The sequence below is a fragment of the Sparus aurata genome, chromosome 19 (assembly GCF_900880675.1).
Source record: "Sparus aurata chromosome 19, fSpaAur1.1, whole genome shotgun sequence".
NCBI classification, from domain to species: domain Eukaryota; kingdom Metazoa; phylum Chordata; class Actinopteri; order Spariformes; family Sparidae; genus Sparus; species Sparus aurata.
In genome coordinates, this window is record NC_044205.1 from 5,149,760 (window position 1) to 5,164,174 (window position 14,415).

At 41.5% G+C, this 14,415-nt stretch overlaps 1 protein-coding gene across 10 annotated transcripts in view; it reads right to left on the bottom strand.

Moving 5' to 3' along the window:
- Positions 1-14,415, bottom strand: part of arhgef4 (Rho guanine nucleotide exchange factor (GEF) 4) — a 149,583-nt gene that overhangs the window by 66,573 nt on the left and 68,595 nt on the right. The window contains exon 1 of one of the 10 annotated variants that reach the window (XM_030397623.1): positions 10,084-10,745. The exons of the other annotated variants lie outside the window; for them this stretch is intronic. Coding sequence (XP_030253483.1) covers positions 10,084-10,357 — 274 coding nt within the window. The 5' untranslated portion in view covers positions 10,358-10,745. Of the gene's footprint in view, positions 1-10,083; positions 10,746-14,415 lie in introns of those variants that run through there. 10 annotated transcript variants of the gene reach the window in all.

Below are 14,415 nucleotides of genomic sequence, written 5' to 3' on the forward strand. Positions count from 1 at the left end.
ATGCGCATGAAACAATTGTACAAAGTGCCATTTGAACAGAACAATGAAAGAGTGAAGGAGATCCGTCACCAGTATGTACAGGTAAAACATGTCTTCTATGTATACTCTAATGTTCAGCACTGTAAACTGTTTTACTTTGTGTAGTTTCATGCAGTACACTAGCAATTCTGTATATGTATTCACAGAACATACTGTACATTATGTTTTCCAAAATGCATTATGTTACACAGGAAAGGTTGTTACATTTCTCTCTCTCTCTCTCTCTCTCTCTCTCTCTCTCTCTCTCTCTCTCTCTCTCTCTCTCTCAGACAATGACGTCCTTACCCATATCCCCCCTTCTTGGTCCATATAATACACAACATCTGGTCGAATATCTCCCTCCCTACTCCCCATTCCTTAATCCGATAGAGGAGTTTTTCTCTGCCTGGAGGTGGAAGGTTTATGACCGGCGTCCACATGCGCAAATGGCCCTGCTAGCAGCCATGGATGCAGCATGTGACGACATCACAGCAGAGTCATGCAGAGGGTGGATTCGCCACTCCAGGAAATACGTTCCTCGCTGCATTGCAAGGGATGATATCCGTTGTGATGTAGATGAAAATATGTGGCCAGACAGACAGGAACGTCTGGATGTGCCAGAATGATTTATCTATGTTCAGTTACAATATGTACTGTTATATTGTTCACATTTGTGCACAGCTCTACCAAAAGGATGTTTCTTATGTTTGTTCTAAATAAGTGACTGTAGTGTATTTTTCTTTTGCACAATGCTGTAGAATTGCAAAGAGCATATACAGTAAAAATGTGAAACGTATGTATTCAGTGTCTTGTACTCACGTACTCCCCTAACTACAGCAATGTGAAACTTTACTGTAGTTTTCAAATGGCTGTACAAGTAGTGTATAGTGCTGTCTTGAGCATTTTCAGGTAGTGTCACCGAGTTGTGACCTTTTTTTGCATTGGAAAACACTGAGAGAATAAGCTGTCATAATGAAAACATGACAAAGCCATTTGACTATCTTGTTCATAAACGATGGTGTCATGACTCCTCATTTTGATGACACTGGCAGTTTCATTGACATGAATACTTGCTTTTGAGGAATGGACTATCCATTCTGAGCAAGTGACGTGCTTTTGCAGGTTATCCACTAGGTTTTGCAGTTTGCACTAATTGTTTTGAGAAATGCACTAACTGCTGTGCAAATGTGAATAGTGATGTGAGAAAAGCACCAAAGAGAAAAACTGTATTAAGGCCTACAAACCCAAAACATTTTTCTAAAACGTTCTTGTAATGTGATATGTTAACAAAGAAAGTAAGTTTTAGTTTTAACATTCTCGGGATGTTTTGGGGATGTGGGTGAGGTATTATATTATAGAATGTTCTTCTATAAAACATTCCGAGAATTTTACATGAAAACAAAGGAAGAACATTCTCAAAGCAACATTTGGAAAATGTTTTGGGGATGTTTTTAAGGCCTTAGATAACAGGTGACAGAACTTTTTTTATAAAATGTCATAAACCCATGTCAGCTCCAGGGAAGCAGGCTAAGTTACCTCAGAAAAGCCAATGCAAGCCAAGACACGACCAAACACACCACAATGACGTCGCTAATCCACCCAGGCTCCCAGCCGTCCCAGGGCTGATAAATTTGCTAGGTTGCTGTTTGCAAATGACTATATCAGCTACAAAGCAACTAATGCCAGATCCATGCTGTCTGGACACTGGCTGCTCACCCCTGTGCAAGGTTGCAGTTGCCCTAATGGCCATCAGTGTCATTCTGATTCTTACACATAGGCCTAGTAGGCCTATCTTTAAATTGGTGAGAACATCCAAGTGTAGCAAAACATATTCTAAATGATATGGTGGCATTATTACCAGTGCCTACAACCTGGTGTGTACTGTATCTTGTAATTAGCTGGGTTTTGTGTGCTATACATTTATAATCAAATTTAAAGTGTAAACACAGACAATTTTTTAGATTTATCTCCAACAGGCCATTTGTGGATCACGACTCATAGCATGCTACCTAAGCATAACTCTAACCTGTGACAATCACAAGCAATCACAATCAAGGATATTCAGGTAAAATCAAGCAAATCATTTTATAGCCCAATATCACAAATCACAAAATTACCTCAAGGGGCTTTACAATATATATTCTACAGCACAGGCTACATGGGGCAGATTTCCTACAGGGTGAGCAATGGAGGAAACCTCAGGAAGAGCAACAGAGTTGGATCCCTCTCCTGGGAAGTGGTATAACTTGCTAATAAGTCCTTTAATATTCCCAGAGTTGTATGCATCCATAAATATATGAATAATCACTGGTGTCTCTGCTGGGTTACAACCTTTCAGCTTTTTACAAAAATAATCACGGAACTGTAAGTACCTGTAAAAGTCTTGCCCACCTAGTCCATACATTTGACACAAATTGTTAAAGCTGTTAAGCTCCCATTTTTTAACAATTTTGCATACAGCAGTAACACCATAAAAGATCCATTGTTTAAATCCATGATCTAGTAATGCTGGTGTGAATTCGGGATCATACGCTGGCCATCTAAGTAGTTTTATCTGTTTCTGGAGTTCAATTTTTTAACCACCTCGCCCCATACCTTCAATGAGCAGTTCACCCATTGGCTCTCCGTATGTAATATTCTTTTCTCCATTCCCACACAACCAAGCAGTGATTGTATTGGTGTATCTGTTTATGATAACTCCATGGTTTTCCATTTAGCTACATAAGAAGAATTACACCAATATACAAGAGGTCTCAGTTGGGCTGCTAAATAGTAGTCCCTTAAAGATGGGAGGGCCTTACCGCCCCTCTCCTCCAGAAGCCGAAGAATGGGAAATTTTACCCTTGGTCTCTGTTTATTCCAGATGAATCGTGAAATATGTTTGTTCCACTCTCTAAATTGTTTCAGAGGGATTTCCACTGGCAATGATAAAAAGAGATATAATGACCTAGGGAGGATATTCATTTTTATTGATCTAATTCTGCTACCAAAGTCAAGAGGCAACAGGCTCCACCCATCACGGTCATCATATATTTTTTTGTTAATACAGTTATACTTAATATTGAATAATTGTGACATGTCTTTAGGCAAACTCACTCCCAGATATTTAATAAAGGGTGCATTCCAATTGAAACTATAAATTACATTGAGTTCTTCTGTAGGTGTGTAATTAAATGTCACAACCTGTGTTTTATGTATATTTAGGGCATATCCTGAATATTCCCCATATGTTTCCAGCATTTTCATTAATAGAGGCAGGCCTGAATTAGGATTTTTTATTGTGATCAATACATCGTCCGCGTACAGACTTATTTTATATTCCTCTCCTCCCATGGAGATACCCTCTAATTCTGTCTCCTGACGTATTGCTTGGGCTAAAGGTTGGATGAATAAGTTAAATAGGTTGGGGCTGAGGGGGCAGCCCTGCCTGCAACCACATTGTAAAGTTATAGAATCAGACAGACTGCCATTAACGTTCATTATTGCAGTGGGGAGGGCGTAAAGTGCCTGGATACAGTGTATACAATCCTTACTAAAGTTAAATCTCTTCATAGCTAAATACAGAAATTCCCACCCGACTGAATCAAAAGCTTTTTCGGCGTCTAAGCTGAGAATAATGGCACTAATTTGGTCTTTGTTAATCTGTTCGATGGTATGTAAGGCTCTTCTTATGTTGTCCTGTGTCTGTCTATTCTTTATGAAACCTGTTTGGTCCTCGTCTATTAGCAAGGGCATTACAGGTTCCATTCTTTTTGCAAGGATGGTGGCATACAATATATAGTCTGAATTTAGAACACTAATAGGTCTATACCCTTTACAATCCACTCTGTCCTTACCTTCTTTGGGGATCACAGATATGAAGGCCTCTCTCCAGGAGGGAGGGAGGGAGCCTCCTTTTAGAATATAATTAAAGCTGGACTCCAAATAAGGGAGCAGGTGATCTTTCATTGACTTATACCATTCTGGAGGAAAGCCATCCATGCCAGGTGATTTGTTAGAGTTCAAACTTGAGATAGCTTTACTTATTTCCTCTTTTGTTATTGGTGAGATAAGTTTGTCATTAGCTTCTTTACCTAGTGTGGGAAGGTCTAAGGAGTTCAGAAATTCAGCCGCTGAGTGGTTATTAACCTGTTCTGACTGAGAGTATAAAGATTTATAATATCTTTCAAATGCTTTTTGTATGCCATCCAAATTGTTAGTAATTTTATTTGTAGTAGGGTCTCTAATCTTGTGGATAGTATTTTCTGCCTGTTGTTTTTTGAGCCTCCAAGCCAGCAATTTTGCAGCCCTAGGTCCAGCCTCGTAATATCTTTGTTTTATGAATCTTATCTTTTTCTATTTTCCGGTTTACTTCTGATACAAATTCGTCCATTTGGTTTTTAATATCTTCCCTGAAGCACGTGCGGAATTCTGAGAAGTCTTTTTTCAATTCAGCCTGGAGCGCTGCCATTCCCGTAGTCATAACTTCACTCACCGCCGTACGGATTGAATCCAAAGTTTCGGTCTTTCTGCGGACTCCATCTTGTTTTGGAGTTTCGCTAGCTTCAGCCTCCGTCTGGGATTCTCTTTCAAAGTTACTGCGTAGTTCATTTCCTCCTTTCTTGCCTTTATCCCCATTCATCATCAAAGCGAAATGTAATTTGTTTGTTTGTGTGTAGTATTAATGAGTAAAGATAATTGAATTTGAGGCTGATACCCGGAGGTCAATCACTATGCTGCCATGCCGTGTAGCGTGCCACCGGAAGTCCCGATGTCATAATGTTTTAATGTTTAAATATTCTAATGACAAGTTACTGCAAAACATCCAACTTTAAAATAGTATCATTCCAGGAACATTAAAAACTTTCATCAAAAAATGTTTTAAGAACATTTGGGCATAATGTTCTAACAGGGCTTTAGTAAACATTTTAAGGAGGTTATCACAAAACATTTTTAGAATGTTTTTAGAGAACATTATCCTCGAACATTCTGGGAACTTAACGAAAACTTCCCGCTGAAAACATTACAAGAACATTCTCGGTTACATTCTCAGAACATTTTTAGGACAATAAATTGCTAGCTGGGCAGTTCTTAACATGATAGAAAGTCCTGCCAGAAGACAGGAGGGTGTTAGAGACCATATACCAACTTCTATTGTATTGTATGACTGAAATGTGAAATGGTACTACTTTAGTTGAATGTCTTCATGTGCAAAGTGTAATTTTTCCCACCAGGCTCGGATTATTACGAAAAATTAAAATATATAAGCAGGGATTCCTAAGGAAATTTTACTTAACAAAAAATGAACTAGCATAAAAATGTAAATACACTATAACATATATTGTAATTAAAAAAATGTTTTGTTATGGCAGTGCCCTGCCAAAAAAACAGCAATGACAGCTGAATTTTCTTCTTCCAGGACTTACTGTTGCTGTGCTACTTTCTGATGTGACTGAGCACGACCATAGCAGTTGGGCAAAGATTTATATGTTGGAAGTTGGATCCAAAAGTAGGGGCAGCAGATAATTATACAACCCCTTCTTGTTGCCAATGGCATCAATACATCTTATAGATAATTTGGTTTGAATTCAAGAAGGCATGCTAGATTGAATAACAAAGACCTATAAGGATAAAGGCTATTTTTTTAACTTATAGCCAAAAAATGGAAAAAGCAAGCACTAAATGGAGAGACTTTTCATTTGCCACAGCTTCCCCCAAAGAAATAAAAACAAACCAAAACACAGTTCTCCAACCTAAATCAGATTAGACTTTTCTTTTAATCTCCATCAGTGGAACTCTTAACAATCTCCCCCTCACTCCACCTCTTATCTTTCAAGGGCACACACACCAAAGTATGTTAGCTGCATGCATTTGACCAACATATCTTTTAAAGTGAATGGCAGAACATCTTGTTTTCCAGTGCCTTTTCTTATCTAATACTGCCATGGGAGGGAAGATGTCACTTGGCAGTATTGGTTTATATGAGGGTTTTCTGTTCTGCCGCCACAATGAGTAAGGTTTTGTTAAATTTAGGCAGCTAAGGGTGTGAGTCTGCTTCAAACAAAGCATTTGTCAGATCATCTAAGAGCTCTGAAACAACCTTCCTCCACATCTTTCTGACAAAGGAATTGTGGGGGCTGAGTCCATCTATTTATGCAACATCGAGAGTGGCTATTTGGAAAAGGTACAGACACTTTTGCCTTTACACATGGTCAGGTGACACACTGCGCAAATGTGTGGTTAAGAGCCAGCGTTGTCTGCTCGAACAGTGGTCTCTGATGTAAAAATCCCATGCTTTGTCTTTACCTTTGACCTCCTCCCCCTGGGGTTTCATGTTGCTATTATAAAATCGTGCTAATTTGGTGTTTGGACCTGACGGATCACAATCATCCTTCACATGTCCACAAGAGGTCGCTAGCCAAAACAGGTTTAAACCAAATGTTTTTCTGGTCTAGACAGGAAAGCCGGGAGGGTCACCCTAAATGTAACACCTTACAGTTGTAACTCGCTACCTTGTAAGGTCAATGTCACCATGTGTTCATGTCGTCATGTGGCCGGTATAGTAGAAAACATCCCTGAGAAATATGAGCCATCCACTCTGAAGGGAATGGCAGCTGTAGAACCAGTTTTACAAAAACTAAGTACGAATTAAGATCCAAGAGTCCTTTTTGAACAGAAATGTTTGATTGTATGTTGTGGGCCTTTTTTGATGACTTTGATATCAACCAATTGATAAAGATTGGTTGTGAACAAATTGTGAGCAAATTGTGAGCAATCATCAGCATATCATATCATATCATATCCATCAGATAAATGGTAAATGACATTGTGACAATACCAGGTCTGCCACAGTAAAGCAAGAGAATTCACCATAGCTAAAGACATTATATTCTAAATTTGCTCACACAGTTAAAAAGACTCTTCATTCGTAACATCAGTCAGTATCCACATTCACTTTAGAATTCCTTAAAAAACTTAAGGCTGTCTGTGATAGCCAACACATGTAGACCTTTGTCTAACAATACCACATATGTAGGTACATATGTAACCGTGGAGTAAAAAAGAAGGATGAATTAAAGTATTACAGGCTACAGATTGAAACGCAGCCTTCAGCATATGTTTTGTTGATACATAGTATATATAGGTTGACAAGGTTATGAGATAAAAGGCTGCACAGAGTGTGTGCTATGTGCCTACAGCAGTGTTTGTGAGTTTGGATATGAGTGAAAGAGAGACTGCAGCTACTGATAAACAAAAGGAAGAGGAAACAGCATTAGGTCAAGGACACAACCATATGTAGCTGTACACCATGTGTGACTACACACGTCTTAAAGAGTACTGTACTCTTTGGGGGATGTATGTTTTAACAAAAGCATGCCAGCACATAGTTATTCGTCCATCACCATCTGAGCAACAAACACCGACTAATGGTCCAACGGGAATATTCAGTGCTATCCGACCCTCCTCCCACTCTACTGTACATCTTCAGCCCTCCTCCTCTTCTGACTCCTCTCTGGAATGTACACACTCTGTTCTTAACAAGTTAAAAACCACAGCTCATCACACACACACACACACACACACACACACACACACACAAAAACACATACATAGACACACGCTCATTGACAAAGCCATGACGACAACAACTGGGACTCAAAAAAAAGCTAATGCGATGCCATTTCAACGAGGCAGATGTGCATAAATACCACAGTGTTCGGAGCTAATATGTCTCCCCATCACTGATTTTGCTGCTCCCAGCTTTGCATTTCACAGCAGTAAACATGAGCTGATGGCCAGTTCCTCTCCTAGTCCTCTTGCAATCATGCATCAAGTCTTCTTTTTTCTGTGTCTGCTTCATAAGTCATAATCACAGTCACGACTGGCAACAGCCAGTGAGTAGAAGACAACATGATTATGATGTGGACATAACTGACAGTGCAATCGCACGTTCTCGTTGCTGCTGCCCTAGGTGTGGTTTCAAAATGACATTTGCCTTCCATTTTTTTCCCAACTGCATGTAGTAACAAAAATACTGGGGTCTCCTGGTCTTTCATGAAGTATATCAAAGTTACTTAATACTTTTATAGAAACCTATCTTATTCCACAAATGTTAAAAGCTGTATTAGACTGTACTATATCAAATTGCATTGAATCTCACCGAATCATCCCCTATTAAAAATGCACTGAATTGTGTCGGAGCCCATATTGAATTGTCTCACAACTAAACCCACAACCGAAAGTTGCAGGAAAAAATGTCTTGGGTCCGATATCAAATCTCATCATAATAGTTGTTTTTTATCATACAGTTGGGCGATGTCTACTGAACTGGGGTATGATGATATCCACATTGAGAGTATTACTAGTTCAGGCCACAGATTGAAACTATCGATGGCCAATGGCATCATCTATCGGCCCAACACTAATTCGTCAAGCAAAAAAAAAATACAAATTTGAGTTCCTCAAATGTAAGAATATTGTAGTTATACATGAAAGTTCTTGGGCTCCAGGAACGTGAGTATTCTTCACTGTTTGGAGCAATTTATAGACTGATCAATGTTGAAGATAATTCTTAGATGATGGCCAAATAAAAAAATATAGGCTAGTTTCATAATCTTGTTTAGGATCTCAGAAATATCAGATAGATAGTTCCCAGTTTAAATCCAAATTTAGCCTATTTTCAACTTTTATTTTAGGTTTAATTTCTTACAGTTGCTTGTGTTCAGACATTCAATGTTTGTAAAATAATTCTGTTAAACTGGCAATAGAACTTCATCACTTCTACTTATTCTGAAAATAAATACGATTTGCACAGTGTTATGGCTGCAAAAAAAGAAAAAAGAAAGACACAATTCATGAATAGATTAGTTCCCTATGAACCTCACTTGCAATTCAGCCTGCACACCAGGCTGGATTTTCCCCGCAAAAAACAACAGGACAAAGGAAACAAGCCTGCCATTCTGCAATCAAGCAGGAAGAGACATCAACAATGGGAATAACTGTGGAAACTCTACACTGCAAAAGAAAAAGATCCCCGATGATGGAGGAGGCAAAGAGAGAGGGTGATAGAAACGCATGTAAAGCAAGATTGAACGGACGGGCATTCACTCGATGTAGAGCGCTCCAGTGTTGTGTCAAAGTCTGTCCCCTAGCTGACGTGCTCCTCCTTACCAGTGTGACTCGAGACAAAACCAGCCATATTTATACCAGATCAGTGAATAACAAAACCTGACTACTTATTATTAAAATAAAAGCCTGTGTTTTCCTGTCTTTTCATTGCACCGAAATCAGGGTTTCCAGGTTAAGTTGAGATTTCTATGGTTTTTTTTTGCTCTTGGACAGTAGCCAAACAGCTAGCAGTAGCCATGTTGCTATTTCTGTGGAACCACCAGTAATACCACAGAAAACGCTCTGAGAGGGAGAAGTTGAAACGTTAAATAAGTATTTCTGAAAAGTATGATATGATGGGCATGCTAGTAGTCCATGGGCTTCAGACACTGACCATGTAATCATGATAGTGCTCTTTTGAGTCCGTGCATGAAACTTTGATGCATGTCATTCCTCCTCTCTTTATATAATTAATGTGCTGTCACTTTCAAATAACCCAAAAAAAAAAAAACGGTCTCTCTCAAGTACTCAGAGTTGATGATGATGAGTCAGACTGAATGCTTCCTGAGGGCCACCATAAGTGCAAACAAGCACATACATACACAGTATAGTATAAAACCCATGTGTGTAACAGATGAGCACACAGATTTCAGACAGTGAAAAGAGGACTAAGCACACAGAAACCTGTGCTGTAAAAGCGAAGCTGTTGCTATTTTCTGTCTCTTTCTACATGACTAGAAAACCAAGCAGCTGGCCCACCCAAACACATCAACACAGCACCAACCCTGTCAGCAGGTGTCATCTGAATGGCTGGCATGATGTAAGCGTGCACATACAGAAGCACACACTGTACTTCTAATCCAGCCCTAAATAGCAATAACCTCCTGGCAGTGTGTCAGTGTGCACATGTGTTACATACAGCGCACTATCCATGTGCAAGATCTGCAACGATTTGCATCGTGTGTGCATGGCACTTACCTGTGGTGGAATGCAGACTCTCCAAGCTCCAATAGCGAGACAGGACCCCCCTCAGAGTGCCGCCCAAGCTACCTCCTCCTCCGCCTCCACCCATACATCCACCCACCCCGAGACCTCCGTCCACCATGCTGTCCACCCCTCCGCCTGTCGGGCTTCCTCTGTCAGAGTCAGACCCAGGTGACAGCCCCAAGCTGCCGCTGCCACTGCTGCCACTGCTGCCACAGCTGCCCCCAGGCAGGGGCACGCCCCCCTCTGAGCCCTGCTGGGTCCGCATCCCAATTTAGATGCACAGCAACAAGGGGGGAAATGGAAGTGGGCAGTGAAGAAGTAAGTGGAAATAAAGAGGAGGCGAGGCGGCTGAGCAGGTGGTTTATTCCCTCGTCAGGGAGAAAGCGCAAAGGAGGAGGAGGAGAGGGAGGAGGGGCTGGCCTCCTGGCTGATATCTGCTGCTGCACTATTCTATGAGGCAAGCTTTAGCTCACAACTTGCTGCTTCCTCCTTCCATGCACAGAAAAGGAGAGCTGTAGCAGCACTCCTCTCCTCCCTTCACCTCTCTGGATCGCTTGTCATACAGTGGCAGCCTCCTCTCTCTCTCTCTCTCACTGCTGCTGTTTCTCTGTGTCTCTCTACCCATTTGCACACTGCTTCATTTCCTCACATTAACTCACACAGTCCATCTCTCGCTCTAGCTCTCTCTCTCTCTCTCTAGGCTGACATCAGTGGGGGTCCTGCAGGGGGGTTTCTGCAGCTCGACCTTGTCATTTGCCCGCTAGCAACAGCACGCATGGCTCACTAATGGTGCAGGATCCATTTAGGTGGGGAGACAAAACAGCCAGCCCTCCCTCTGTCCACCCCCCTCCACCCTCCCAAACACACAAGAACAAAAAAAAAAAACACACACACACACATAAAATACCACACATGATGTTGGTTTTCAAATCTACAGTGAGTTACAGAGCAGATTTTCAGATTAAATTCCTGGATATATTCAGCTCCACTGGGTCTGTGACCATGATGAGTTTGTGTATGTATAATGCAGATGCTCAAAAAAAGGTGCATCTACACAGTACATATAATATGGATCTGTGTGGTTCTCATAGGTTTGGAGTTGTAAAGTAGTTAGATAGACAGATAGACAGACAGACAGACAGACAGACAGATAGATAGATAGATAGATAGATAGATAGATTTCTCCCAGCTGAAGTTACGGGGGCTATTGGATTATCGCCTCTTGCCAGCACAAAGTGGTCATATGACACAGGATGGGCCATGACTAGCTGATTAGCATGCTAACTTGAGTATCTTTCCAACACAGTACATACACATCTTTGACATAACATCAACGCTGTTGTTTCATCACACTCTGTTGATGTTGGTTTCTTTGAATGTTTCAAACCTGTTTCTGTCTCCACCCCAGTACAATGGACATGATTAAAACTTAACGTATGTTGCTCACAGCTTTTCAACTTGCCATAACAAAATGAGATCAACACCACTTTGTTGAAACAGTATCAGCAAAACCCACAGAACTGCATTTTTTAATGGAATGACTTTCTTGTGACCCGTCCTATGTTGGCTGTTTCCTGCCATTTACCATCTTCCTAACAGCGATCTCATGTTTGTCGCTGACTTCACTGTTTTGCTCCATCAGCCCACACACAAAATACAGGGTGCCAGGGATGAAAATGTCACAGTGATTGGACAGCAGCAGATGGAGTAAAGCCAAAAAAAGCAGATTGCGACACCAAGACAGACACTAGATATTATCTGTGGCACAGCACACAGTGACACGCGCATAAATATACAGACACTAAAGAATAGCAGAGAAAGCAGAAGCATAAAGAATAGGAAAGAAAAAAAAAAACACACAGAACTAGATAGATAGATAGCTGACGCTTCTTTCAGAGATAGATAAATAGACAGATATGTCAGATAGATTTTCATCAGCAACGGTGGTTGTTTATTGATGTGTTCAAGTGAGTGAGTATCATTCATTCATTTTCCATAACCGTTTATCCTTAACAGTTACGGGGGTGGAGCCAATTCCAGCTGACACTGGGTGAGCGTCGGGGTACACCCTGGACAAGTCGCCAGTTCATCACAAAGCTGACATAGTGAAACTAACAACCATTGACGTTAACACCTATGCATTGACACTTCAACATTTTAGAGTAACTGATTAACCTCACTCGCATGGCTTTGGGAAGAAGCCAGACCCAGCCAGGCCTCAAACCCAGCACTGTGCTTCTTGCTGTGAGGTAACAGTGCTAACCCTACGGTGGCCCTGAAGTGCAAAACACAACGGCAAATCAGAAAACGCAAATCAGAAAACACGAACGCAAATCAAAAAACACGAATGCAAATCAGAAAACACAAACACTAATCAGAAAACACGAACGCAAATCAAAAAACATGAATGCAAACACAACGACATTAACCAAACCGGAGGAGGTAGGTACCCTCGGGCGACAGGAATTGTCGCTGATTGGACTGGTCCGTCCTTTGAACCGGAAGGACACGGTTTACATGTTTTCAAAATAAGAGTGCTGCCAGTGACGACTTACGCGCTGCTATTAAAGAAAATTTTGATGGAAGACATGGACATGATGATGTTTGATGTTTTATGATGTTTCACCTATTTCGGCCATAAGCGGTCATACTGACCGCACATCATTTCGCGCAGTTTGCTGCTTTCATTGTCTCTTGGCTCTAACTTTGTTAGTGGTCTCCAGCTGCGCTGCTTTGTGAATTTACTTCTAAGTTAATTATTACAGAGTTGTATTATATAGCCTGTTTGGCACCACGGGCAAACAAAAAAGGGAGTTCCCTCCTCCGTGAAACAGCGAGCGGGGCTGTTCAACACGAAGGTATTGGAGCGATGCGACTCTGACTGCGTAGCAGGTAAAGCCGAGGAAGAATGTCAGCATCCTTAGCACCGTGCACACAGCTGTGGGCACCTTTAGTGGGGCGAAGGCAAAACTAGAGTCTGTGATTTACTACAACAACACCAAGTATGACGAGGACCCGGACCAGATGGCGAGGGCGTACTCCGTCAGAGGCGGTACGGAAGATGGCCAGTGTGGCACTGTGGTCACGCCAGCCGTCACAACTTGAAGCTTTTGTTACCATACCTCAAACACATGTACCCATACCTTAAACAAAAGTGCTGCTTTGCACTCTAGTTGCAATTCTGCAACACACTTACTCCTTTATGCAACACACTTGGTCCTGCATACTACACTCTATTTCATACATAAACACTTCGTTCAAAAATGAAATCTCAGGGTGCCATTTGGAAAACACATGTATCCAAAATACAAAACACATCGGGTAATTGCAACCACTCAAATACACACCTGAAGCCACTTACTTGCTAAACTGAACACCAATCAGCCAGCTACAAAAAGCCCTCAGTTTAGCCATTTCAAGAACTTTGCAAGCATGGATGGAGGGAGAGCGAGAGGAAGAGGACGAGGAGGAGGAGGACAAGGTCAAGGTCAAAGATGCCATGCACGGACCTCTATTTCTGATGATATAAGAGCAACTTTGGTGGACCATGTCATCAACCATGGCCTGACTATGAGGGAAGCTGGGCAGAGAGTCCACCCACAATTTGTGGTTGTATTTCTCTAGAATGACTAGAAGACCTTCTGGGGGAGGACGCCAACGCCTGTTCACACAACAGCAGGAACTTGCCGTTGTGGACCTAGTGAGGGCAGACAATGCCATCCATCTCCACCAGCTACGACAGAAAATACTTGCAGACAGGCAAGTGTTCAACAACATAAACCATGTGAGCATCACCACCATCAGAAGCATCTTGGGAACACAACCATGAAGCAGCTCTACAGGGTCCCATTTGAGAGGAACAGTGTCAGGGTCAAAGGACTTCGACGTGAATATGTACAGGTAAGTGTAACTGTCCTTTACATTTACAATACAGTATTGGTGAAATCCAGTAGCAGCTGAATATGTACCATATCATTACCACATGGATCCATTTGAGCTACACAGGTACCTGTGTGATTGGGTGGGGGTTCTGTATGTGTAGCACTGTAGTAATATGTTGTTGTTTTTTTGTTACAGAGAATCTTGGCCATGGATGGAGCCGAACAGCCTCATGACTTCATTTTCATTGATGAAGCTGGATTCGACCTGAGCAAAACAAGATGACGGGGTCGTAATGTAATTGGCCAAAGGGCAATTGTGCGCGTCCCGGGGCAGCGCGGGGGTAATATCACATTGTGTGCCGCCATAAGCCTTCGAGGGCTTCTGCATCATCATGCGAAACTAGGTCCATACAATAGCCAACATATACTCACATTTCTAGAT